Source organism: Eulemur rufifrons, chromosome 9, assembly GCF_041146395.1.
Source record: "Eulemur rufifrons isolate Redbay chromosome 9, OSU_ERuf_1, whole genome shotgun sequence".
Taxonomy (NCBI): domain Eukaryota; kingdom Metazoa; phylum Chordata; class Mammalia; order Primates; family Lemuridae; genus Eulemur; species Eulemur rufifrons.
In genome coordinates this window covers 35,979,517-36,005,062 of record NC_090991.1, presented here as the reverse complement: position 1 = coordinate 36,005,062, position 25,546 = coordinate 35,979,517, and the positions used below count along the sequence as shown (strand labels likewise).

At 45.3% G+C, this 25,546-nt stretch overlaps 2 protein-coding genes across 2 annotated transcripts; both read left to right on the top strand.

The window, feature by feature from the left end:
• The first annotated feature begins 2,130 nt into the window (after positions 1-2,130).
• On the top strand, positions 2,131-4,926 carry SPMAP1 (sperm microtubule associated protein 1). The gene is made up of 3 exons (XM_069481321.1): positions 2,131-2,383; positions 3,688-3,787; positions 4,668-4,926. The coding sequence occupies exons 1-3, from the start codon at positions 2,177-2,179 to the stop codon at positions 4,823-4,825; spliced, it is 465 nt and encodes a 154-aa protein (XP_069337422.1). The 5' UTR covers positions 2,131-2,176; the 3' UTR covers positions 4,826-4,926.
• A 3,949-nt stretch (positions 4,927-8,875) lies between these two features.
• Positions 8,876-25,022, top strand: CWC25 (CWC25 spliceosome associated protein homolog). Its single transcript, XM_069481320.1, has 10 exons — positions 8,876-9,038; positions 11,293-11,465; positions 15,145-15,381; positions 17,596-17,665; positions 18,700-18,827; positions 19,544-19,607; positions 20,171-20,382; positions 20,769-20,867; positions 23,365-23,526; positions 24,032-25,022. The coding sequence occupies exons 1-10, from the start codon at positions 9,021-9,023 to the stop codon at positions 24,144-24,146; spliced, it is 1,278 nt and encodes a 425-aa protein (XP_069337421.1). The 5' UTR covers positions 8,876-9,020; the 3' UTR covers positions 24,147-25,022.
• Positions 25,023-25,546: the final 524 nt, after the last annotated feature.

The following is a 25,546-nucleotide window of genomic DNA, read 5'->3' as shown; positions in this document are numbered from 1 at the left end:
TTAGTTGTCCAGCTAATTTATTTCTGTTTTTTTAGTAGAGACGGCGTCTCGCTCTCGCTCGGGCTGGTCTTGAACTCCTGAGCTGGAATAATCCACCCGCCTTGGCCTCCCAGAGTGCTGGGATTACAGGTGTGAGCCACCGCGCCTGGCCATGGTTGACTATGTATTAAAATTCCAAAACTTTTGTACTTTGGATTCCAGACTCTAGTTTGAGAACATAAGGGGAGTTGTGCCAGCACAACAGTTGTAAACCCTGGCAAACCCAGATGGATGGTCACACTGTTAATAGGGATTTACACCTCAAGGTAGGCAGTGGTTGACATTTTTTCCAAATTGCATGAGAGGTGACGTACTCAGTATTTGGCAAAGTACTAGTTTGGATCAATTATGTGGAGGAAAGTTAGACCAAGCTTTTTAGGTGGAGGTTTATGTTCATACATCTATCTGAAAATAATCAGCCTTTAACCATAAATTGGGTATAATCCAAGGGTAAATGTTAGAATATGTATGAAGGACCTGGCGTGTAGTCACTTGGTGAGATGACTACCCTTTTGTCTTCCAAAACTAGGTATGGAAAGTACCAGAACTAGAGTGCTGGTTCTAACCTGGAGAGTTTTAAAATGTTTCTAAGCCTTAACCTAAGACCAATTAAGTAAGTCAGACTATGGAGAATAGAGTCCAGGCATCAGTAGTTTTTAAAGCTCCCAGGCGGGCTGGATGTGGTGGCTCATGCCTGTAATCCTAGCAATCTGGGAGGCCAAGGCGGGAGGCAGGAGGATCGCTCGTGGTCAGGAGTTCAAGACCAGCCTGAGCAAGAGCGAGACCCTGCCTCTACCAAAAATAGAAAAAAGAAAAATGAGCCAGGCATGGTCCCAGCTACTTGGGAGGCTGAGGCAAGAGGATCACTTGAGCTGAGGAGTTTGAGGTTGCACTGAGCTACGAAGATGCCACTGTACGCAGAGTGGCAGTGAGACTGGGAAAAAAAAAAAAATAGGATTCAAGTTATCTTAGATTTGATTTACAGGAGCTTGTCTGTCATAGTAAAAAGATAACTCTTGAGTAGTGAATTGCCAGGATTAGTGATTTTTCTGTACAGGTATCATAAAATGCAACCTTTTTCTAATTTGAAAAGCAATACATGTGCTTTCATATAAAAATAGTAGCAAATATAAAAGTAAATCCTTTCCTGAGCTTGTTGCCTCATCTGTCAAATGAGGTTAATAGCAACTCAGGGTTGGTGTGAGCACAGGAATTTGCATAACGTGCTTTGATATATAAAGCATCTATTTAAGGGTTTATTAATATTTGTAGGGACAATTGGGAAAATAGAAAGTATAAATTAGGAAATAATCATCTGTATCATAATAACTGAGATGATCATTGTTCACTAATCTATCATGTCTAAGATTAGGCCAAACACTGTGGTCAGTACCTGTAGTCCCAGCGACCTGGAAGGCTGAGGCGGGAGGATACCTTGAGCCCAGGAGTCCAAGGCCAGCCTCCGCAACAAAGTGAGACACCCCCGCCCCCGTCTCTAAGAAAATAAAAATAGAGGAAAAGTATGGTCATATGTATCGACCAAGTGTACTTTTTATTTTAAAAGGAGGATGAATGCTAGCTAATGAAAGGAAGTGGGGTGGGCAGGGGAGAAGGCTCTGTGAATGGCCTGACCAAGGGCATGAGACCTGAATTCTGGCTCTGATTCTGCAGCTAACTGGATTTGGGGAACCTTTCTAAGCTTCAACTTCTGGCTCTGTTAAAGTGAGAGTTGGAAGTATTAATAGATGCTGAACTCGTTCTGATCAATTCTGGGTACAAGCTTTTCAGTGGGACTGAGTTCAGGAATGAAATGGAATACCGTGGGAAAAGTGAGCACCCAACTTGTTCTTAAAAGGAAAACAGGGAGCTGGACCTGATGGCCGCCCACGTTCCGTAATCCTCTCCCCCGCCTTCAATCTCCAAATCCTCTTGCAGTCAGTCTCCAGGTCACCGTCACCTCCGGGCCGTGCAAGCAACTTCCCCCGCCGTCATAAAGACCCACCGGGTCAACCCAGGGTGAGTGGGGAAAACAGGGTTTGTGTCGCAGGGGTCCTTGACGTAACAATGCGCAGGGGAGGCCCTATATAGCGCCCTCGTCTCCCACCGGAAAGGCCTTCCTTCGGCTGCGGCGGTTGGGATGGCCTACTCGTGCGAGTGTCCGCTGCGACTGGAGAAGGGCTTTATCTTGGATGGGGTGGCGGTGAGCACCGTGGCCCGCGCCTATGAGCTCACGAGACCCAAGCTGTGGTCTGCCATTCCGCCCTACAACGCGCAGCAGGACTACCACGCCCGCCGCTATTTCCAGAGCCACGTGGTTCCGCCCATATTGCGGAAAACTCGTCAGGTATAGGAGCGTCGTGCCAAGGGACCCCACGCTCCGCCCCGAATCCCCGCGTCTCACTGCAGCGCCCTCGCCACCACTCCCATCCCCTCAGTTTTCTTAATGAAACCCGAGAATTGGAAAAGGGGGTTGACAGGTGTTGAGCGCAAGCTCTCTGGGCTCACAGAATGACCTTCCAGCCCTGAACTTGGGAATAGATTCATTTCGGGTGTCTGCCAGCCTGGGGAGTAGGGCTCAAAGCCCGCCTTTCCCAAACCAGTCGGTTTCATAGTCCACCGTGACGTCACGGGCCCGCCTTTTAGAGTGAGTTCACGCCGCAGATTCTCTAAATGGTCTAGAATCCGTGTGACCTCACTGAGCAAGACAAAGGGAACTGATTCACCCTGCAGCGCGAGGCGCCTTCCGCCTTGTGATGTCATAGTCGCAGGGCTTGGGGCTCTCCCGGACCTTGGAGCTGAAGGGAAGGAAGCCTCCCCAACCTCTGCGGGCCTCGATTTCTCCCCTGGCCTTTTCCCAGGCTCGGAGTCAGAGATTCTGAAGCTATTTGATCGTTCTGTTTTATTTTCCAACATTTTGCTTCCAGTATTTGCGTTTATATATATCAGTGATGTGGGGAAGAGAAAGGAAAATTTATGGGATTACTCTGTGAACAAATCTGAGGTTTTTGGTGGACCCAGATATTTGTGTTTGCACATGTGTGTACAGTGCATGTACATGGACACACATCTGTGTAAGTTACTCATGTAACTTTTATGTCAGAAGGAGCCAGAGTCTGGGGGCCAGGAGGGAAGGGAATAACTTGAGTATTTAAAAGCTTGCAATAACGTGTACACATTTTTGAAATTTTATGTTTAATTTTTTTAAGTATTCTTTAATCGTCAAAACCACTGTTTGTGGTAGATATTTTCATTTACATATAAAGATAATGTTTATTAAACTTACTATATATGCCAGGCCCTTTATCGGTGCTAAGTCACTTAAATCTCACAGCAATGCTGCTTTCACTGATGAGGAAATTGAGGCCCAGGAAATCTGTGTAATTGGCCAGGATCACAGAGCTTGTTGGTGGCTGAGCTGGAATTAGAACCCAGTCTGTCCGGCAGCAGTCTGAGCCCTTAACTGCCAAGCTACGCTGCTGCTCCTGAGAGGCAGTAGGTCATTAAGTGTATTTAATGTGTCTGCCCAGTTACGCCAGGCTGTCAGGCTCTGACCTCTCCCCACTCCCTGCAACAAGCACTGGGGTGGTCTGCACTGTGCCCCTGTCTGCGTGGTGGCTGACAATCTTGTGCTTTCTTCCTTGCTTTCAGGATCGCTGTGGTACAGGAAGGGATGGCTGGATAGTCGATTATTACCACATCTTCGGACAAGGACAGAGATACCTCAACAGGAGAAACTGGGCAGGGGCAGGCAAGTGCTACCTCTGTTTCCAGTCTCACCATGGTCTCAACGAGGGAGAGTAATGCACGTCCCACAATTTAGAGAAAGAAATTGGGCAGTGGGGAGGTCTGTTGGGGGTGCAGAGGCCAAGAGACTGCCTCCTTCCAGCTTTTCTTCTCACATCTGAACAGATGGTGCCACAGTGCTCCCTAATATTTAGTTATTGAGCACTTACTGTATGTGAGGCACTTTTTACCCTCACACTATCCCCGTGTTACAGTTGGGGAGACTGAGGTTTATTGAGTTAAAGTGATTTGCCAAAAAGGGCTGATCTGGGATTAGAATTCCACTCTTTCCCACCCTAAAGCCTGTGTTCGTCTCACTGCTCCCTGAGCAGTCTGTAGCCCTCTCATTTTCCTGGCCTGCTTTAGCAGCAGGAGAGAGTTGAGAGAGACTTGGTAAGGTGAACCGTCCTCCCACCCCAACACCACCATCCTCGGCCACATACTAGTCATATGATCCTTTGCACCATTTGGCCAAATTGGTCTCATTCTTTTTCTCCAGATGGTCAGAGGCAAGGAGGAGATTTTTCTCATTTCTGGGAGCAAGGCAAGCTCCGCCAAGCCCAGAAGTTTCTGGCCCCTCTTGTTCCAACACATACCATTCGCAGTCTTCCTGCAATAATTCCTGGTATGGGGGTTGATCTCTAGGAAGACTTTTGTCTCCTCGACCTCACCAGCCCTTGGCTTTTCAGTCCAGAGGCTCAGGACGTTTGAGGCTTCAGTGTTCAGCTGTGCGCGTGGGGAGCACAGTGACTACAGCTGGCGTGGCATCCTGTAATAGCCATATGGGAGTGGGTAAGGCAAAAGGGGGCTGAATGCAGGCTCAGCCCTTTGTCCTTGCCTCCAAGGGCATTCCTTCCAGCAGGTGACCGGGCACGACCACTACAATGCTGATCTGAGACCCATCAACGGGTTCAATGGTCGCTTTGGCTACCGCCGGAACACCCCGGCCCTCCGCCAGCGCCCATCCGTCTTTGGAGAGGTCACCGAATTCCCTCTCTTCTAACAGCATCTCTTCCCATCACAGCCCTCAACCTGAATTTCTACCATGTTTAGATGAACTCTCAATGTTATTTTATGTATAAAAAACATGTATTTGTGTCTCCAAGTGTGCTGTTTCTTCTCTGGGGTTGGAGGAGGGAGCAAGCTCAGCTTCTCTACCCTCTGGAGAGGAGGTGAGAGGAGAAAGGGCTTTCAGGCCTGTGCCCTTGCACTCCATGCCAATGAGTGCCAGGCTTGAAAGGAGAGGGCTCTCTTCTCCCCTGCCAGTGTGGTAAGAGGGAACCGTGCATGCTGCTCACCCCTGAACACAGCACTTCCCAAAGTGTCAACAGGGCCCCAGGTCAGAAACTGTCTACTGGCATATTATAGGATATTTAGCAAGAAAAAGAAAAAAAAAAAGCTGTCTACTGTTTCCATGATCATTACATATTTTATGCATGGAACAAACAGCTGTACCCATAAATATATAAATTATTATATATCAATAAAAGAGAAAAAACTAAAAAGAGCAGAGTAGGCAGTGCGGCCGCAGAGACTGGCATTGGTTGTCCTGAGAAGGGTTTCCCGATTTTCCCAATGGAGTCACCCCATCCAAAGAACTGACATCTTCCTTCTCCTTTCCACCCTAAATTCCTCAAGAGGCAGACAGTGAACAAGATGATATCTGGGGTGCTTTTTAGCCCAAGTATTCTGACATAGTAATATTGCATTTGTGAACATTTTCTCTGCTTATGCTATGTCAGTTTCCTTTTCAACTAATTTCCAGGATGTCATTTTTTCAAGTGTCCCCATTCATTTGCTTGGTGGCTACGAGAAAAGCCAAAGCAGATGATGGATACCAAAGAAGGTGGGGCTTTATGAGAACACAGAGCTTGCCAGGACTCTAGTGTGGGTGGAACCTGACTGTATTGAGTCACCATACATGCAAAACAAGACACCCACAATATGTTGTGGGGTATAGCTCAGGGGTTGAGCATTTGACTGCAGATCCAGAGATGCCTGGTTCATGGCAGGGTGCCCTCTTCCTCCTTTAGCTTTTTTCACTAGAAAAGACAAGTAACTTCCAACTCATTCTTGTCCTGAAACACTAGTTCCTCCCACATTCCAAGTGACCACTCATACAAAGCCCCTGAAGACCCCCTCGGGCTTCAATTAAGACAGTGTCCCTGAGGAAATTCTAAGTCTAGGATTAGGTCTGAGAGCTGTGAACACAATTGGGCAATCTGATGTATGACCGAGTAAAAGATAAGATGTTCGAAGTTCAACATGTATTTTTGAAAGCTTAGTACATGCAAAGCTGCCACGAATTGAAAGATGAAAAAGGGTCCCTGTTCTCAGGGAACTTTGGGTCTGGTGAGAGCTGACACGTTCACACACAGCTGTTAGAGGAAGAGCATTTGTAGCTCAAGAAAAAGAGAGCTTTTAAAAATAGCCACATACTTTTTTAAGATACAATTTCTAACTGAAGCTCACCTAAAACTTAAAGGGCTATTTCTGCCTGATCTGAAGAATATTGTTAACCTGTTGCTAGGGTCAATATGTAATCTCTCGGCCAGGTGGGGGGGCTCATGCCTTGTAATCCTAGTACTCCCGGATGGTGAGGAGGGAGGATCGCTTGAGGCCAGGAGTTCAAGACCAGCCTGGGCAAGAGCAAGACCCATCTTTACAAAAAGTAGTAAAATTAGCCAGGCATGGTGGCACTCGCTTGTAGTCCTAGCTACTCAGGAGGCTGAGGCAGGAGGATCGCTTGAGCCCAGGAGTTCAAGGTTGCAGTGAGCTGTGATGAGGCCACTGTACTCTAGCCTGGGTGACAGAGCAAGACTCTGCCTAAAAAAAAAAAAAAAGTAATCTCTCTACAGGGTTAGGAGGGCACTTTTTTAGTTTATTGTGATGGTCAGAATTCTTGGAATGGAATAGATACCCATTCTGGCCACTTTAAGCAGAAAACGAATCTACTGGAAACATGGTGGGGACTCACAGAGTTGGCAGGACATTGGAGAACCTAACTCAGAAAGCAGTAACGATGGCCGGGCGCGGAGGCTCACGCCTGTAATCCTAGCACTCTGGGAGGCTAAGGTGGACAGATCGTTTGAGCTCAGGAGTTCGAGACCAGCCTGAGCAAGAGCGAGACCCCATCTCTACTAAAAATAGAAAGAAATTATCTGGACAACTAAAAATATATAAAAAAAAAATTAGCCGGGCATGGTGGCGCATGCCTGTAGTCCCAGCTATTCGGGAGGCTGAGGCAGTAGGATCGCTTGAGGCCAGGAGTTTGAGGTTGCTGTGAGCTAGGCTGATGCCATGGCACTCTGGCCTGGGAAACAGAGTGAGACTCTGTCTCAAAATAAATAAATAATTAAATAAATAAATAAAAATAATAGAAAGCAGGAACTATGAGGGGTCGTGAAGCAGGGAGCTCCAGCTCAGGTCTTGTCCCTGGAAGTGTCCACGGCTGGTGCCACCAATTCTGGGCACTCATCACTGCTGCGGATATTGTCCCAGCTGCACCTGCATCTTCAGGACAATTCCTGAAGTTTGAGTTTCAAAATGCCAGGTGGGAGCATTTGATGGGCTGAGCTGCAGTCTGACACTTGCTGTTTTCTGCCAGGAAGACAGGAAGGGAGTACTGCCTTGCCAAGTTTGACAACACCGGTTATTCCCCCCAGAATTGGAGGGGTGTTTAGGTGCAAAAATGCTTACACCTGGAAATATTTTTCAACTATCTATGCCTAGTAGGACTGAGGCCTCAGGATTTGCCTCTTTATCTTCTCAGGTAATTTTAATGTGCACCCAAGATTGAGAGCCTCTGCTAGAGCAAACACTTAGGTTTCAGCTTCCTCATCTCTGCTAAGTCACTGCCCTTCCCGCTATTTTCAAACTGATAAAGCTCTTCTACTACTGTTCCCTCCCCAGTTCTCTTTATCCTTATAGAGTTATAGGCGACTGTGGTTTTGGGTGGGAGTGGAATTTGGGGAGGGAGTGGAGATAAATATACATGCTCCATAGACCTTGTTTCTCTAAAAGGATTATTTATATATGAATTATTATTATTATTACAGACAGGGTCTCGCTCTGTTGCCCAGGCTGGAGTGCTGTGGCCTGATCATAGCTCACTGTAACCTCCACTTTCTGGCCTCAAGCAAACCTCCTGCTTCAGCCTCCCAAGTAGTTGGGACTACAGGTGTCCCAGCTGTAACAGGGACTCAAACCACTCCTGGCTAATTTTTAAATTTTTTGGTAGAGACGGGGGGTCTCATTATCTTGCCCAGGCTGGTCTTGAACTCGTAGCCTCCCAAAGTACTGGGATTACAGGCATGAGCTACCACACCAGGCCTATATATAAATTTTTAAAATGTACATACAAAAAAAAAAAAAATAAAATGTACATACATGTGGCCTATCTCTTGGGTAGGATTCCTTACAAGCAAATGCTTTGGTGTGCTTGCTCTCTCTTTACGGTGGCCAGGAAAGAGTTTTCTTGCATTTACTCGTTCACTCATTTGTTCATAGTTACCATAATTCAGAATGCCTACTACATGCTAGGCACACACTGGGTGCTCCACATAGAAAGCTGATGGAATTTTGGTTTGATGGTTTCTCTTTATCTCCGTAAAATAGGCCTGGAATAAGGGGGTTGGCTGCGAGCCAAGGTTTGAGGAGAGCGCTGGTTTGAAAAGCTGTTTTGAAAAACAGGGGTGTGGGGTTATGTGCCTGGCAGTGGGGTTGCGGGGGCGGTCTAGGCTGGTCCACACCCGGGTCTCCCAGGGAGAGGCAAGTTGAGCTTCGGGCCAGACGCTCTGGTGCGCTGCCATGGCAACAGAACGGCGCTGGGAGGCCCTTTGCGACCTGACTGAACGGAGCTGTGGCGACAGTTCAGGACATCAGGCGAGGTGGCGACGTGAGGTAGCCAAAATGAGACCCCAGAGGCCACGACAGCAGCACTCTAAGGTGTGGAAACTGCACTTGACGCCGCCGTCACATAGCGCGACAGAGAGTATAACGTCATCGTTCGGCGACCCCGACGCGATGATATGACCCCCTGCCGGAAGTGGCCTCTAGATCGGGTGGTGAAATTGGCAGCCGGTAGCTCTCGGGAGCAGATCCTGGGAGGAAGTCGCCCCTGAACTGTTTCTCTCCGTTTCCTCTGGATCCTCCCTGAGTCTTCCAGATCCGCATAGTGAGGAAACGTCCCCACCATCATGGGGGGCGGAGACCTGGTAAGTGGAGGGAGGCCTGGGCGGGGGAGGACTGAGGCCGGAGACTTGACTGGGGTTGGGGATGGAAATTGGCCAGGGGTGGAGGTCGGGGGGAAAACATGGGTAGCCATAGCAACGCAGCCTTGCTTTCGGCGGCCCCAGGGGTTGGGGACCGTAACCCTGGAGAGGGGATGGATCGTTAGGGCCACAGAGTGACCGGGCTGAGACTTGGGAAAGTGTGCGAGATGCGTCGCGAACGGCGGCAGGTGGTCTTTGTGTGTTTGTGGATCGGGACCCTACCGGCCGGAAATTCTGGGGAGACCGAGGAGCGGCGGCGGTTAGAGCCACGGCTGGGAAAGAAAGCAGATACCGAGGACCTGTCACTCAGGCTTTGATTTGCATAGTTTGTCTTGGGACACATCTCTCTTCCTTAGGTAGGAGTTCAGAGTCCTGTCCTGGGCTGTAGTGGGGGTGGTTTGTGCCCCATTCTCCTCGCCCGTGGTTCTTGACGTGGGGTCCGTTTTAAGCCGGCAGGAATCTTCATGTCCATCTTTCTGACTCCCACTCCTCCTTCAAAGCTGCATTCTCATCTGTATTGACAAAGCTTTCTTCTGAATTCATAGCACTTAATATAAATGATGTGACAATTTTTTAAACTTTATAGTTCCTTTGTAGGGACAAAGGCCCCAAATAGGGTAAATTTATCCACTGGAGTGTGGTGCAGGATCAGGAAAATGCTAACCTCCTGAAAGTGTAGCTAACTGAATCAGCAAATGGGTCAGCTTAGCCACCTGTCCTGTAGCCCTGTTAGAGTTTGTCAGGCATTCTCAGTTAGAGTGAGTTCCAGGGCTCCGTCCAGGGTTCATCTAATTTAGTATATTCTTCAGGTAACTATTTAGGGACAGGAAATCTCTAATCAAGGGTTTCTTAACCTCAGCAGTCTTGACAGTTTGGGTTAGATATTTGTTTGCGGGTGTATATGGTGGTGGTGGTTGGACTGTCCCTGTCCTGTGCATTTTAGGATGTTTGGCAGCATCCCTGGCTTCTTGCCATTAGATGCCAGTAGCATCCTTGTCCCCTAGTTATGACAACCAAAATGTTTCCAGACATTACCGCCTGTCCCCTGGGTTGAAGGAGGGAGAGAAGGGAGGACCAGTAGAACAAGGTGGGAGGGGTAGGAGAGGAAGGAAGGAAGAGAGGAAGGATCAAAGGACCTGACAAGGGGAGGAAGGACAAGGAGGGAGAGAAGAAAGGAAACAAAAGGAGCTCTCAGTGATGAACATTTCCCACGTGCCAGGGACCTGTGTACATGATCTCATTTGACTGGTCTCCTGGTCTCCAATCTGGGCCCTCTTGAGTCCCTTCTTCCCATGACAGCTAGCCATGCCTGTCTCCTGCATGCAACTGTTGAGTGTTTCGTACCATCGACAGATTAAAATCCGATTCCTTAACATGGCTTATAAGGGCCTTATTCTGTTCCCTTCTTAGTTGGCTTCATCTTACACCCCCATCCCATCAGCTGGGACTCCATCTGCAGCCACACCAAATGATTCGTGCTATGTTCTTTCACACCCCTGGGACTGCAGTTAGTGTGCTATTCTCTCTGAAAAGCTACCCTCCTACTCCCCCCTTCCCACATCCCTGAGATCATTTATAATTGTCCTTAGATGTTACTTCCACTGGGAAACGTTCCCTGATTGGGAAACTGAATCAAAGCAGTGGCCGATGGGGAGGAGAAGAGAAGCATTTTTTGAGGGTGAAGGGGGAGATCAGCAACTTGGGGAAATTCCTGGGAGGGAAAGGTGAAAGAGGTTCTAGGTGGGTTGTAAACCATGCAAGTTTAGGGCAGGTGAAGTGGACCAAGGTTAGGTAGGTTGTGTTCCTAAGAATGAATGTCCAGTGCCAAAGGTACTTGGGTCTGTTGCCTTTCAAAATATGTCCCTTCCCCCCCCTGCCCCATTCCTCCTGTCTTGCCATAACCACTTCCCATTTAGGGATGGCCAGTGGAAGGATGACTTGTATGCATTTAAGATTAAAACTGTTTGCCGGAACCCAGGAAGGGCCTGCTCTATTGTGAAGCTTTATGTACTTGAACAACCCCCCGCTAAGATGTGTGAGACATTATTGGGTGCCAGCCTTGCCATTGTTAAAGACATCTTGCTTATGTGCCTGTCTTGGCATGAACTGGGCATGGAGGGGGGGCGAGGCAGGGCCAGTTATACTCAAGACCCACCCACTCCTCGAATTCTTTCCTCCCTCCTTTCATTCACCACAGAATCTGAAGAAGAGCTGGCACCCCCAGACCCTCCGCAATGTGGAGAAAGTGTGGAAGGCCGAGCAGAAGCATGAGGCCGAGCGGAAGAAGATCGAGGAGCTTCAGCGCGAGCTGCGGGAGGAGAGGGCCCGGGAAGAGATGCAGCGCTACGCAGAGGATGTTGGGGCTGTCAAGTAAGCAGAGAGCCGGGAGTGTCCCAGCATGCAGGGAATCGCAGGACTGGCCTACAGGTGCATCATACGAGTGTTGCACAGTAGCTGAATGCTTAAGCATGTGGGTTTTGGAGTCAGACTGACCTGGATCCTAAGGTTGGCTTTGCATGTACTAGCTGTGTAACTGGGAACAAGTTTGGGAGACTAGTTTACCTCAATAAAACCAGGGAATGATAATGTACCCAATCCCTCTTTTTTTTTTTTTTGATTGAGATGGGATCTTGCTGTGTTGTCCAGGCTGGAGTGCAGTGGCTATTCACAGGCTCGATCGTAGCTCACTGCAGCCTCCAACTCCTGGGTTCAAGTGATCCTCTCCCCAGCCTCCTGAGTAGCTGGGACTACAGGCATGTGCCACCATGCCTGGCTCCAACTCTTTCTTAAAATTTATTGAGGATCCAATGAGATACATGTAAGGACTTAGTGTAGGCTGACTGAGGATGGTTCCTCTACCTTGCTTCTTAGTATGTGTCAACGCCTCAGTCCTGCTTTTGTTTGTTAATGTATTGCAGGCTCATTTTAGGGGGACAGTGAGGTCCCATGGGAATAAGGTCCTGTGGACAGTGTGTCTGTCAATAAAAGCTGTGTGACGACTGTGTCCAATCCTGCTCTAACTTATCTTGCTTCAGTTTCCTCTTGTATGATATAAGATAAGAGTGGCAGGTAATAATTACCTTACCCATTGCATAAAAGGAGATGGAAATAAATTTGTTGGAGAAAATAAAAAGCATAAAGTATGCAGAACATTCTTAAATCAGAATAAAATAAAAACTACAGCTAGACTAAAATTGAGTAATCTGTACTGCCATTCACCATGTTTGTGTCCTCGTGGGCAAGGCTTCAGGGTGGTGTGTGGCACACTTCCCCCATTGGATATTTGGGACTTTTCCTTAATAATTTCATGACAGAAGGATTTGTGACATTCAGGGTTATGTGTGTGTGAGACTTAGTTTCAATTCGTGGAAATGGCAGTATGGAACTTAAGAGAAAAATCACATTCGTTCAGGAAAATGGTTTGGTGAGGAGGCCATTCTGGCTTAAGTATGAAGTTTGAAATGTTTTAAAGTAAGTGGAATTCTAGAGTTTTCAAATACAACACTATATATTTAGGACATTAGTCCACCAAATTGAATAAGAGAATAGAATTTGGCAAGTTTTTCTTTTTTACCCACAGATACATGTTAAATTATTTCACTTTCTATACTTTAATTTATATAAGTTCTATACTTAACATTGCAATTTAATGTGAATAAATTTCACAGACTAGAATCAATTCCTGGGTAGCTTATAAGATGAACACACATTGTAATGTGTGAAGTTTTACAGTTTGTGAACCCTTGATTTGAAAACATTGATTTTTAGACTGACTACTCATTAATTATAAGGGTTTAGTTTTCTACTATCCAAAGGTAAAAATTACCTTGAAATTTTTATTCACCAAAGCATTACACATCATATGCCTGATTTGTTAGAAATTTGGGCTTTTTTGGAGTCAAATGAGGTCAGAGTACTTTTTTTTAATTTATTTTTTATTTTTTATTTTTTGAGACAGTCTCGCCCTATTGCCCAGGCTAGAGTGCCGTGGTATCAGCCTCGCTCACAGCAACTTCAAACTCCTAGGCTTAAGCAATCCTTCTGCCTCAGGCTCCTGAGTAGCTGGGACTACAGGCATGCACCACCATGCCTGGCTAATTTTTTTCTCTATATATTTTTAGCTGTCCAGATAATTTCTTTCTATTTTTAGTAGAGACGGGGTCTCGCCCTTGCTCAGGCTGGTCTCAAACTCCTGACCTCGAGTGATCCTCCCGCCTCGGCCTCCCAGAGTGCTAGGATTACAGGCGTGAGCCACCTCGCCCAGCCGAGGTCAGAGTATTGATGAATAACTTCAGAACAGAGAATCAAATATTTATCCTGTTACTGACTCTCCTGCCTGTTTGTCTGTTACGATTGGGAGGAAGGTGATTTATATTCTTTTTTTTTTTTGGACACACACAGGGTCTTGCTCTGTAGCCTGGGCTAGAGTATAGTGGCATCATCATAGCTCACTGCAACCTCAAACTCCTGGGCTCAAGCAATCCTCCTCTCTCAGCCTTCTGGGTAGCTGGGACTCCAGGTGCATGCCCCCCCACCTGGCTAATTTTTCTATTTTTTGTAGAGACGGGATCTTGTTCTTGGAGCCTTGGTTTTAATAGCGGTCATACTCTCTCCAATTCTGTGGCTTACTTACACTGGAGAATTGAGAGAACCTTTGATTGCTTGAAAGATACCACCACCTTTGGTACTCATCGCAAAGGCCCCACCAGTCTTCCACAATTCTCCAGGGCACAGCTCTCCGCATACCCCTCCATCTCGACTCCAGCGGTGGTGTGAGTGATGCCAGGCAAGCTGGATGGAGCCTGACGCAGCAGCCACAATCAATTCTTAACTACAGACTAACGCGTTTCTCAGACCGATCCTTTTAACAGGAAAAAAAAAATTGTAAAGGGTCATGGCCTACCGGTGTTGGTTCAAGTTATTCTTTTTAAAAATGTCCAAACATGCAGCTAGGAAGACATTCTTTGTGCTCATAGTTATATAACCTCAAAACAAAAATGAACAGACAAATTAAAAGTCATATCCACAAAACATTTAATGTTGTAGATCATACTTTTTGATGAAACCACTTTGCTGCTTGCAGTGTGAATGTGCATTGGCTGCTTCAGCGTGCTGTTCCGAGTGTGAGAGTTCCATTTTCTCACCACTTTTTTCTCCCAGAACCACAGGGAAGTATTTGTTTGGCATGATGCCATGGCATAATTTGGCTCCCCTCTTTAGGCTTGAAAGCATCATTTACTTCTTAGGCTATTTCTGATCTTTTCTCATTACCTCCTCAAATGTATGGTGTTATCTACCACCTGTGCCAGTGATCACCAAAATACATGATAAACATGATATGTGGTCACTAAAATTGTTCTTAGTGATAAGGTGATGATATTAGAATATGCTTATTAATTGTTTTAGACTGTCTTTGAAATGAAAGCATAGTATAAAGACTGTGTAAAGGAGACCTGAGAAGCCTGGAGCAAAGATCCATGCCCCAGGTTAAGGGACAGTGGTTTTCCTCATAATTTATTTGTGTGAAAATTATGCCTGCATTCAGTTGTAAGCCTCACCAGGGCATGAACCATTGCTTCATGCCTGCCACATGGGGTATGGTGTTTAGCCCATGGTAGGTACCTGTAGAATGAGTCCTCTGATCCCCTGTGGTTATCTATACCTTGTTTTCAGGTTTTGTGTATAGGTTTGCAGGAGTCTCCTATTTTCTTTTCTTTTCTTTTTCTTTGAGACAGGATCTCGCTCTGTTCCTGGACTAGAGTGCAGTGGTGTGAGCATAGCTCATTGCAACCTTAAAGTCCAGGTTTGAGCGATCCTCCTGCCTCAGTCTCCTGAGTAGCATGTGCTACAGGTGTGTGCCACCACACCCCACTAATTTTTCTCTTTTTTGTAGAGGTGGGTTCTTGCTGTGTTGCCCAGGCTGGTCTTGAACTGTTGGCTGGAAGCCATTCTCCCGCCTGGCCTCCTAAAGTGCTAGGATTACAGGTGTGAGCTACTGTGCCTAGCCTACATTTTCTTTGATTGTATTTTTTTTTTTTCCTTGAACTAGGAAAAAAGAAGAAAAATTGGACTGGATGTACCAGGGTCCTGGTGGGATGGTGAACCGTGATGAGTACCTGCTGGGGCGCCCCATTGACAAATATGTTTTTGAGAAGATGGAGGAGAAGGAGGCAGGCTGTTCTTCTGAGACAGGGCTCCTCCCAGGCTCTATCTTTGCCCCATCAGGTGCCAATTCCCTGCTTGACATGGCCAGCAAAATCCGAGAGGACCCACTCTTCATCATCAGGTACTGATACGGGGCTGGGAGGGGGGGGTTTGTTGCTTTTAGACTCTGCTAAGGCCATTGATTCTCTTGCTTTATTGTTCATTTCCCCTTGGCTTTTATCTGCTAAGTAAAAGGATTTGTCTCCACTGGGGCTTCCTGACATTGGGAAGGAGGCTTCATCAAAGATGCCTGGTTTAGGCCATATGGAAAGATACTGGCAAATGTACCAGACCAGATTTATTCATTTGTCTTTGGCCCTTAAACAAAAATAAGAGAAACAGGGTGAAAACGGTTGGCAGCTTCTTAGAAATTTAGGGATATGTGTAGAGTTGGCTATGTAAGTGAACAGGCCTTCTTACCCCCCACCTCTTCTTGGGGGGTCAGGTAGCAGAACCCTTTAAAAAGAAACTTGTAGACTTTTACTTGAAACCCTAATATGTAACAGATAAAAATAGAGCTTCATTTTGGGTGCTAAATGAGATCATACTGTGCATATTATTATTTAGTTTGGTTTAATTTGTATTATTTTGCATTTTTTTATTTCTAGTGTATAAGATTGAACATTGAAAAATGTTTATTTTTCATTTACATTTTTCTTTTACAAGTTCTCTTTGAAGTTACTTATCTATTAAAGATGTTGTCTATGTTGCAAATATTTTGTCCCATTTTGCCATCTTAATTTATTGTGGTACAATACACATAACATAAAATTTACCACCTTAACTATTTTTACATGTACAGTTCAATGGTATTAAATACCTTCATAATGTTGTGCAGCCATCACCACGCTCCCTGGCTAGAACTCTAATCATTCTGAACTGAAACTATACCCAATAAACAATGGCTACTCATTCCCTCCTCCTCCCGGCCCCTGGTAACCACCATTCTGCTTTTTTTATTTTTTTTGAGACAGAGTCTCACTCTGTCACCTGGGCTAGAGTGCTGTGGTGTCAGCCTAGCTCACAGCAACCTCCAACTCCTGGACTCAAGTGAACCTCCTGTCTTAGCCACCCAAGTAGCTGGGACTACAGGCATGTGCCACCACGCCCGGCTAGTATTTTCTATTTTTAGTCACCTGGCCAATTTTTAGTAGAGACGGGGTCTCACTCTTGCTCAGGCTGGTCTCAAACTCCTGACCTGGAGTGATCCTCCTGCCTTGACCTCCCAGAGGGCTAGGATTACAGGTGTCAGCCACTGCGCCTGGCCCCATTCTGCTTTCTATTTCTAGAGTGTGACCACTCTGTTTACCTCATGTAAATGAAATCATATAATATTTATCTTTTTGTGACTGGTTTATTTTACTTAGCATAATGACCTTGATGCATCCACGTTGAAATGTGTCAGAATTTCCTCCCTTTTGAAGGCTGAATAATATTCCATTGTATGAACATATCATATTTCATTTATCCATTCATCTGTCAGTGGACATTTAGGTCATTTCTACCTTTTTTGACTACTGTGAATAATGCTGCTGTGAATATTGGTGTACAAATACTGTGCGTATTGTTTTATAAACTCCTTTTTTAAACTCAGTCATATATATTGAGCGTCCTTCTATCTCACTGTGCCTCTGACATCATTTTTAATGTCTATATTATATCCATATGCCATAATTTCTTTTATTAATATTCTTTTGTTGGGTCTCTAACTTGTTTCCAAATTTTTATTCTTATAATGTGAACAACTTTGTTGTGACCTTCCTTGATTATTTCCTTACAGTATCAAATTCTTAAGGGAGAATTTGTGAGATCAAATAGTATGTGAAGGCTGTGATAAGTGTTGCCAAATTGTCCTCCAGGAAGGTTGACCAATTTGCCCTCCTTGGAACAGTATAAGAGAGTAAGACTTGAAAGAGGAGTCCATTGTCTGTATTTCCCAGGTGGTTATCATGCTAAACAGTGGTGGTAGTCTTTGAAATGCTGCAACCAGTTGATACACAGGATGACACCTGTTTACTTACCATTTGGGAAGCCTTGAGAATGAAGCCTAACACGAAACAGACCACACTCATTATCTTGCATAGCCGTTCACCAGTGTAGACTTTCCCCACAATATGAAATCTCTTATGCAGATTTGGAGGAGATTTCTGGCTTCCACACCATCATGTAGATTTCAACATAGGGCCAGTCTGCACGTGTTTGGAAAAAAGTTTACTACATAGAATTTGGAGAGGAGAATGACTTAATCCCCTTTCCAAAAGAAAAAGTCATGATTTCCATAATTTTCTCTGTTTAGGAAGAAGGAGGAGGAGAAAAAAAGAGAGGTATTAAATAATCCTGTGAAAATGAAGAAAATCAAAGAATTGGTAAGTAGTGTATCAGAGAAGCACCAAGAGTATCTTTTAGCTACATGAGAACTTCTCTTTATTCACTCTTACCTTATGAGAAGGAAAACAGAGTGGCCTTTAAAATTTTTGTCTTTTAGGCCAGGCATGTTGGCATGTGCCTGTAGTCTCAGCTACGTGGGAGGCTGAGGTGAGAGAAGGGAGGATTGCTTGAGCTCAGGAATTTGAGGCTGTAGTGCACTATTACGGCACCTATGAAGAGCTACTGCACTCCAGCCTGGGTGACATAGCAAGACTCTGTCTCTAAAACAAACAAAAAACCTCACAGAGCTGTACATCAAAAAGAGTGACAATATATTGTAAATTAAAATTCATAAAAGGGGTAAGATTAAAATATGTGTGACCCCAAGTTGTAGACAAAAGCTTTAAAAAAGTTTTTGTCTTTTAGAGACCATCTCCTGGTGATTTTATATAATCTTAATTTATTAATCTTAATTGCACTTGATTTCTTCTTTTGTCTTTTGGTTGGAAAAAACACCATGTGGTGTCATTTTTCTAGAAAAAAGAGGGATGTAGACTATGCTTGTGCAAAGCGTTATCATGTAGTGTGTTCAGGACATCAAGGGTATGCCCTTGTCATAGTATAAAGCTTCTAGGACCCACTTGTCTTTCACATGACATATTATGTGATTATTTCTTGGATTAGTTGGTAAGGAAAATTAAACGTTGACCTTGCAGTCCTGATTACTTTCAGTGGAGTTGGAGTACTTTTGACGTAGAATGGAAACTCCTAGACAGTGGTTCAGGTAACCATTAAAAAACATGAATTCCTAGCCTCACCTACCAGGGATTCTGTTCAGTAGTTGAGACTGCGTTTGTGCACAACCAGGGTTAATACCCTACCCCTCCTTTGTGGACAGGGAACCCCTGATAATGTCCTGGACCTCTGTAGCCCCAGAGGCATGGAGTCAGGCAGTCTGTGCATGACCCAGTCCCCTCACAGGAGGATGATGGGTCTCAGGAATCTTGTGTGGTTATGTTCTGGCATTTTCTAGTTGCAAATGAGTCTGGATAAAAAGGAGAAGAAGAAAAAGAAGGAGAAGAAAAAGAAGCACAAGAAACACAAGCACAGAAGCTCGAGTAGCGATCGTTCCAACAGTGAGGATGAGCACAGCCGGGGGAGGTGAGCACGTGGAGGCTGGCCTCCGTCATGGCTGAGTCACTTGCTCATTCACTCATTCATTCCACAGAGGTGGACTGAACCCCTGCCCTATGCCAGGAACTGCCAGGTACTGGCTTGCGGTGGTGAACGCTTAGACACAGGCTCTGTCCCTAGGCAGCTTGCCATCTGGCATCTTCCCTGGAGATGCTAAATGTGGGTGGATCTCTTGACCCACATTTAGCATCTCCAGGGAAGATGCTAGACCCCTAACAGAGCTGACTTTAGCCTTGTAGGTTTTAGGTCAGACATCCTGGGTGTGACTCTGTTTCATCTAAGCTTATGATTCCTCTAGGACTGAAGTGGACTTTATGTAGGCTTTCTCTTTTTAATGGATTAATGAGCCCACGTGGGCCCATTCTGTCTTCCATGTGGGAGCAGTCAGCTCCGCTGCTGCTGACTCACTATTAGTCCCTGGAATAGCAGCATGAGGTGAGAGGAGAATGTGTTCAGGCGTTGGGGCTGAGAAGTGAGGCCCACGGTTTTTTGTAGGAAAAACTTGACTGTGCTGATGCATCTTCCAGCAAAGATAGTCCAAATAGAGAAACATACTGCCAAGTAATAGCTGGGAAGTGGGAAAGGTCACATTGGAAGCAGGAAGCATGTTTCAGCATAAGAGATTTGAACTGGACCTTCGTGTATTTTCTTTTTTGATGAGTATGTGTATTTTAATCTCTTAGATCTCAGAAGAAAATGGCAAATTCCTCCCCTCTTTTGTCCAAAGTCCCTGGATATGGCTTACAGGTAGGAATGTGGGCTCCTTGGAGGAAGTGACTGTGGGATTGTGGACCCTGACAACTGCAGAGAGCAGGGAGTTGGGCAGTGAAGGCTGGGACCACCAGAGTCAGGCCCATCCCTATCCCTGAACCTTGTCCTGTGGCTGAGGGCCCTATGAGCAGGGAGGCTAAACCAGCAGTGGAGCATTCAGGCATCCTGCCCATCCCTCTGCATGTAATTTACATGAAATGCATACATTTTAAGTGTACAGGTTGATGACTTTTGACAAATGGTCCCCTCTGTATTTTTGACCTAGGTCCTTATCCTTCATGCTTCTGCCTCTTGCTCTTCCTTAGGCTGTAGGGAAGCACCACGCCAAGTATCTAATATATTCTTCTAGGGGATTCTGAAGATAATGGTCCTAAGTTTATACAATTCTCCGATAATTCTGGGTGATGGGATTGGTGTGCCCAGTTGGCTCCTTATAGAACTTCCTTGCTTATTCATCTCCTGTTTCACTGTGTTTTCTCCTGAACTGCTAGATTTTCCTATAAATAGCATCTCTTCTCTTCTCTTCCTTAACGACATAGGTCAGGAACTCTGACCGTAACCAGGGACTGCAGGGTCCTCTGATGGCCGAGCAAAAGAGAACACACGGGGTAAAGAACCATTCCAGATCCAGAAGCTCCTCCCACTCACCCCCCAGACATGCCAGCAAGAAGAGCACCAGGGAAGTGGGGTCCCGGGACAGGAGGTCTCGATCCCCAGGGAGAAGGTCACGGTCCCCAAGGCCCAGCAAACCGTGAGTGTGGGATTCACTGGGAAATAACCTGTGACAGTGGGGGCCTGGTCACAACAGGCACTTGCTTTTGGTGATGTCCAATCGGAGACTTTCCCAAATGTCTTTGCTTTCTTATTTCCTTTACATCATTTTTTTTTTTCACCTCTGTGTCAAGCTCAGGCCCCTAGAAGCCCGTATCTGTAGGTGTGTACCGTGCTAGCACACTCTGGGGGGAGTCTGATGTGAAACTTTATGTACCCTGCGCCTTTGTTTTTCTTGCATTTCTGCCCTCTGCTGTCTTCCATTCGGATTATAGTTCTAAGACTATTAGCATGTCTTCCATCGTTTGAGGTACATATTATAAGACCCTGGATTGAAAAGGCTTTTCCCCTCTATGTCCATTACAGACACAATTCTAAGGTGAACAGGAGAGAGAGAGGCCAAACTAAGAGCCCATCACCCAAAAAAGAGGTCTACCAAAGGCGGCATGCTCCTGGATACACCAGGTGAGTCGGGAGCCCAGTAGATTACATTCTCGTCTGCAAGCCTGAACCTAGAAGTGGCTCAAACCAGGGCAAGTGGATACTTGATATTACCTTTTTGTCAAACTAACTTTTACGCATTTTGTCAACTTTTAATGATCTGTCCCCCACCCCACACGCACACACACCATGTGAGGCATATTGAAAGGATGAAGAAAATAGTTTTGGCATACACAACGAACAATTGTTTAAGTATCTGTCTCTCACCATCTGTAAACATATTCATTCTCATAGAGATTTCCACACAGAAGCTTTCTGAAGAGATTGTTCCTTCTCGAGGCATCAGCTAAAAGGGAAACAGCATACCCTCCTTGAGGGCAGACGTCCTCTGAGTTTGAGTGGGATGCGGAGTGGGTTAGAGCACAGGGGCGTGTAGCCCTGGGGACCTGAGGAAAGGTGGCTGTGGCCATGAAAGGCTGTCCCTGGGGGTCCAGGTTGCGCTCAGTAGAAGTTTAGATGAGGTGGGCAGCTTTTGTGACCATCCTTTTACTGCCCCATGGGATGTATAAACCAGCATTTCCAAACAAATTGGCTATACATTAGAATTATCTGGGAAGTAGCTATTCAGTGGGAGGACTGCTTGAGGCCAGGAGTTCCAGACCAGCCTGTGCAATATAGCAAGACTCCCAACTCTAAAAAAAACTTTTTTAAAATATCATCTGGGAAGCTTAAAAACAAAAAAATCCCATTACTTAGCTATACGCCAGCCCTATGACATTAAAATCTCTGGAGGTGGACCGGACATCAGTATTTTTAAAGCTCCCCATTGATTCCAGCGTGCAGCCAATACTGAGAAGTAAGCTCTATTATTCATTGTGTTGTTAGAAGAGAGATGGACTCCAAGGTCTTTTTAACTCTTTGTTTGTTTGTTTGTTTGTTTTGAGACAGGGTCTCACTCTGATGCCTGGGCTAGAGTGCAGTGGCGTCATCATGGCTCACTGCATCCTTGAACTCCTGGGCTCAAGAGATCCTCCTGGCCTCCCAAAGTGCTAGGATTACAGGTGTGAGCCACCAAACCTGGCCTCTTTTACTCTTAATTGCCTGATACCCTAAATTTCCATGGAACAGAAACTTTTTGAAAAGGTTTAATTATTATGTTTTAGCCAGGTGCAGTGGTGTGGGCCTGTAATTCCAGCTACTTGGGAGGCTGAGGTGGGAGGATCTCTTGAGCCCAAGAGTTTGAGACCAACCTGGGTGACATAGTGAGACCCCATCTCAAAAAAAAAAAAGGTTTAATTATTTTGTCTGGCAATTTTTCAAAATATGTGACGTAATTCTCTGCCTTCCCAGAGTATACGATGCATAACTTAATCTTTTATGGGTGAGATGTGGGGCCAGTTCTTCAGCTGAACTGTAATTCACACTGCCCCTGGGATTGCTTGTGAGAGCATTTTTTTTTTCTTTTAATAGAGACAGGGTCTCACTCTGTCTCTCATGCTAAAGTGCAGTGGCGTGATCATAGCTTACTGCAACATCAAACTCCTGGGTCAAGCAATCCTCCCACCTCAGCCTCCCAAAGTGCTGAGATTACAGGTGTGAGCCACTGTGCCCAGCCTATTCTGTGGAGTTTTTAAAAGGATGTGTAGTCATTTCACTATAGATAACTAAATATCAGGTTTCAGTATCTTAAGTTTGTTTCTGAAAGCAGGGCTTCCACTCTCTTATGAGGCTCCAATAATTATTTTTCCTCTTACAGGGATCTGTATGTATATCACATCTGTTTGAGAATCAATAGATTTGGACGTCTGCCATTGTTAAGTAGTGACTAAGCTATTCATCTCCTCTAACTTCATTTGCAGTGAGTGCCAGGGAAGATCTACCTATTTCTTTCTTTCTTTCTTTTCTTTTTTTTTTTGCTTAGCCTCTTTACTTCCATGTACTACCTATTACTTTCTTTTTTATAAATACATTTTTTAATTTTTAAAAAATTTTTAGTCTTATACCTTGAGGACAATATACTGCCTATCACTTTCTGAGGTTGAGTTGAATCCTCCAGGCTTCTAGCTGCAAGCTTAGTCACACAGTTGTGTCCTCAGGGGCTGCGTCATGAACTTCTAAGCATCTCTCATGGATAGATGGTAGATGCCAACAGTTACATGGATAACTTAGTCCTCTGTTCTTCTGTAAGTTGTTGAGCAAACAATTGGGATATACTTGCTATAGGTTTAGACTCTTGATTAGTTCTTAATTTATTTCATATTTAATGTTTCAGAATAATCACTCTAGAGATTACTGAGATTATGGAATACTTCACTAAAGGTCTTTGAAATTTGGATGAAACCTCCTGACCAAGATGTTAGGAAGGAAGGGCCCTCACGCTGGCTTGGCACTGGGCTGGGTGTTTCCTTGGAGAGAGCAGTGAGCTGCAGAGCCTGGGGTCCTCCCTGGCCTCTGTGCTCCGTGTGCGCCTTCTATTTTTTTGCTGGGTGATACCTGATAGGATGGTGTTTGTGCTCAACAGAAAACTCTCAGCAGAGGAACTAGAGCGAAAACGGCAAGAGATGATGGAAAACGCCAAGTGGCGAGAGGAAGAGCGACTGAACACCCTCAAGAGGCACGCTAGGGATGAGGAGCGTGAGCAGAGGCTGGAGAAGCTGGACTCCCGGGATGGGAAATTTATCCAGTGAGTGCATCTTCTTCCTGTCTGGGGGCTTTCATGGGCATGGGCTCAAGGAGGCAGCTGGCAGCTGGTTCCTTGTGTTCTGAGTGTTTCTGTGTCTGTGCAGAGAGAACGCAGAACTCAGCCTCCAGACCACCTTTGCTACCACTCCCAGCTTCTGGCTAGGCAGTGGGATGTTTTTGGTTTGAGGGGAGGAGAAGTGAATTGCTATTTTCGAAATCATTGAAACTCCTTGGCTTTCCTTTTAAATAAGAATTTCATGGCTCAGGAAGCCTTTTCCCAATGAGGCTTTGATTTATTTTTCAAAACAGCTAAATTTTCCTTTATGGACATTGGTTTAAAAATGTGTTTCCAGATGGAGTCACTGGGAAGGTATCTATGTGGGCTTCAAAGAGCTTGTGTTTCTATAGCTGCTTTATGGCTAGCAACCCATTTCTTCTAATTCTGCCAGATAGATGGCCGAGTGCGAAATGTTTTTGACTTTCCTTCGCCTGTCTTCTCTTCCCAGCCGCATGAAGCTGGAGAGTGCGTCTACTTCCTCCCTGGAGGATCGAGTGAAGCGGAATATCTACTCTCTACAGAGAACCTCAGTAGCTCTGGAGAAGAACTTTATGAAAAGATGAAAACTGTCCCCTCTCTTACTGGTTTTCCTGAATTTTCCAGGGAGGCTGCTGACCCCTTAAAACTTCTCTTTATAAGAGTTCAAATGACTTCTTCCACAGATATCAAATGACCACTGTTCAAAGTGACCCCCCTCCATTGATTCCTGAAACGGCTCACTTCCTTTGAGAACCAGTGTGACCTGCTCTGTGGGACTCTCAGTAATGTATGCTGGGCGCAGAGTGGGTTTTGACTGTTTTTTAAGGATGGGCACTGGACCGTCTTGGTGTGAGGACGAAGGCTGCTCGCTGCCGTTGTACTACGTATCACGCCGCTTTCCTCTCACCTGTGTGAACACACCGCATCTGTAGAAACCGGACCGTTCAGAAAATGCTCTCCAGAGTTACTCAGATAGATTGTGCTTACTGGGATAGATGAACGTTTACCTGCTTTAGTAGATCATGTGACAACAGAATGATGTGCGGTTAGGGCAGAGCCAAAGTGATGACAAAGAATATGAAAGAGAAAACAATACAAAAAACCCTAAATGAACTGTTCAGTATTCGGCACTGTAAAAGAATAATGTATATATGTACAAATGTATAATTTTTACATGCTTTTAAAAAAGTTAGCTTTGTGAGAATATTTTGTTTGATTAATGACTTTACTATGTAATAGAACCACATCCGACCTTGTTAGCAAGTAATACAGTGAGGGAGTCCAGCTCATTTTTCTCTCTGAATCCGGCTGGTTTAGGAGGAGCCTGGGTTTATTGATAGGGTCTAGGGTATTTGTCCTTTTCTGCTGCTTAGATTCTCTAATGTAGGCAGTGCAGCAATGTAGTCAGATGGTTTTAGGAGACAGGAACAAATTGCCAGTATGCTCCTTGGCTCCTAAAGTAAAATAAAACGGAAGCTGTTTATTTCATGGCCTTTTTTTTTTAATCATGTAGTAACTTTACTACAATTCTAGATTTTCAAGAGTTGTTTACTACTATTTTTTTAGTCAGGTATTTAAAGAACCAAAACAAAACTCAAGGAGCCATTCTCCTGTCTTTACGCCTTTTCCCTTCTCTATTCTTTTTGTTTTTTTAGAGACAGGGGGACACTATGTTGTCCAGGCTGGTCTCCAACTCCTGGCCTCAAGCAATCCCCTGGCCTTGGCCTTCCAGAGTCCTAAGAGTGTAGGTGTGAATCACCAGACTTGGCTCCTAGGCCCTTTTGACCCACACACTAGCTGGGCAATTTCCTTGTTTTGCTAATTACTAATTCTGCTTAAAATGTATTTGGATTTATATTTTTGAGCACTTAGGATGCCAGACTCTGCCATGCTTAAAACCCAGTCTTTTCCATAAAGAATGTTAACATATGCTCATTATTCATTTAATCACCTCATCATGCTTCCCTATGCTAGCGTTATGTTT

Coding starts and splice junctions, on each gene's coding strand:
- SPMAP1 (XM_069481321.1), top strand. CDS start 2,177: ATGGCCTACTCGTGCGAGTGTCCGCTGCGACTGGAGAAGGGCTTTATC. Junction 2,384..3,687: donor TATTGCGGAAAACTCGTCAG/GTATAGGAGCGT, acceptor CCTTGCTTTCAG/GATCGCTGTGGTACAGGAAG. Junction 3,788..4,667: donor GAGAAACTGGGCAGGGGCAG/GCAAGTGCTACC, acceptor CTTGCCTCCAAG/GGCATTCCTTCCAGCAGGTG.
- CWC25 (XM_069481320.1), top strand. Junction 17,666..18,699: donor TGAAGAAAATCAAAGAATTG/GTAAGTAGTGTA, acceptor GGCATTTTCTAG/TTGCAAATGAGTCTGGATAA. Junction 20,383..20,768: donor TCCCCAAGGCCCAGCAAACC/GTGAGTGTGGGA, acceptor TGTCCATTACAG/ACACAATTCTAAGGTGAACA.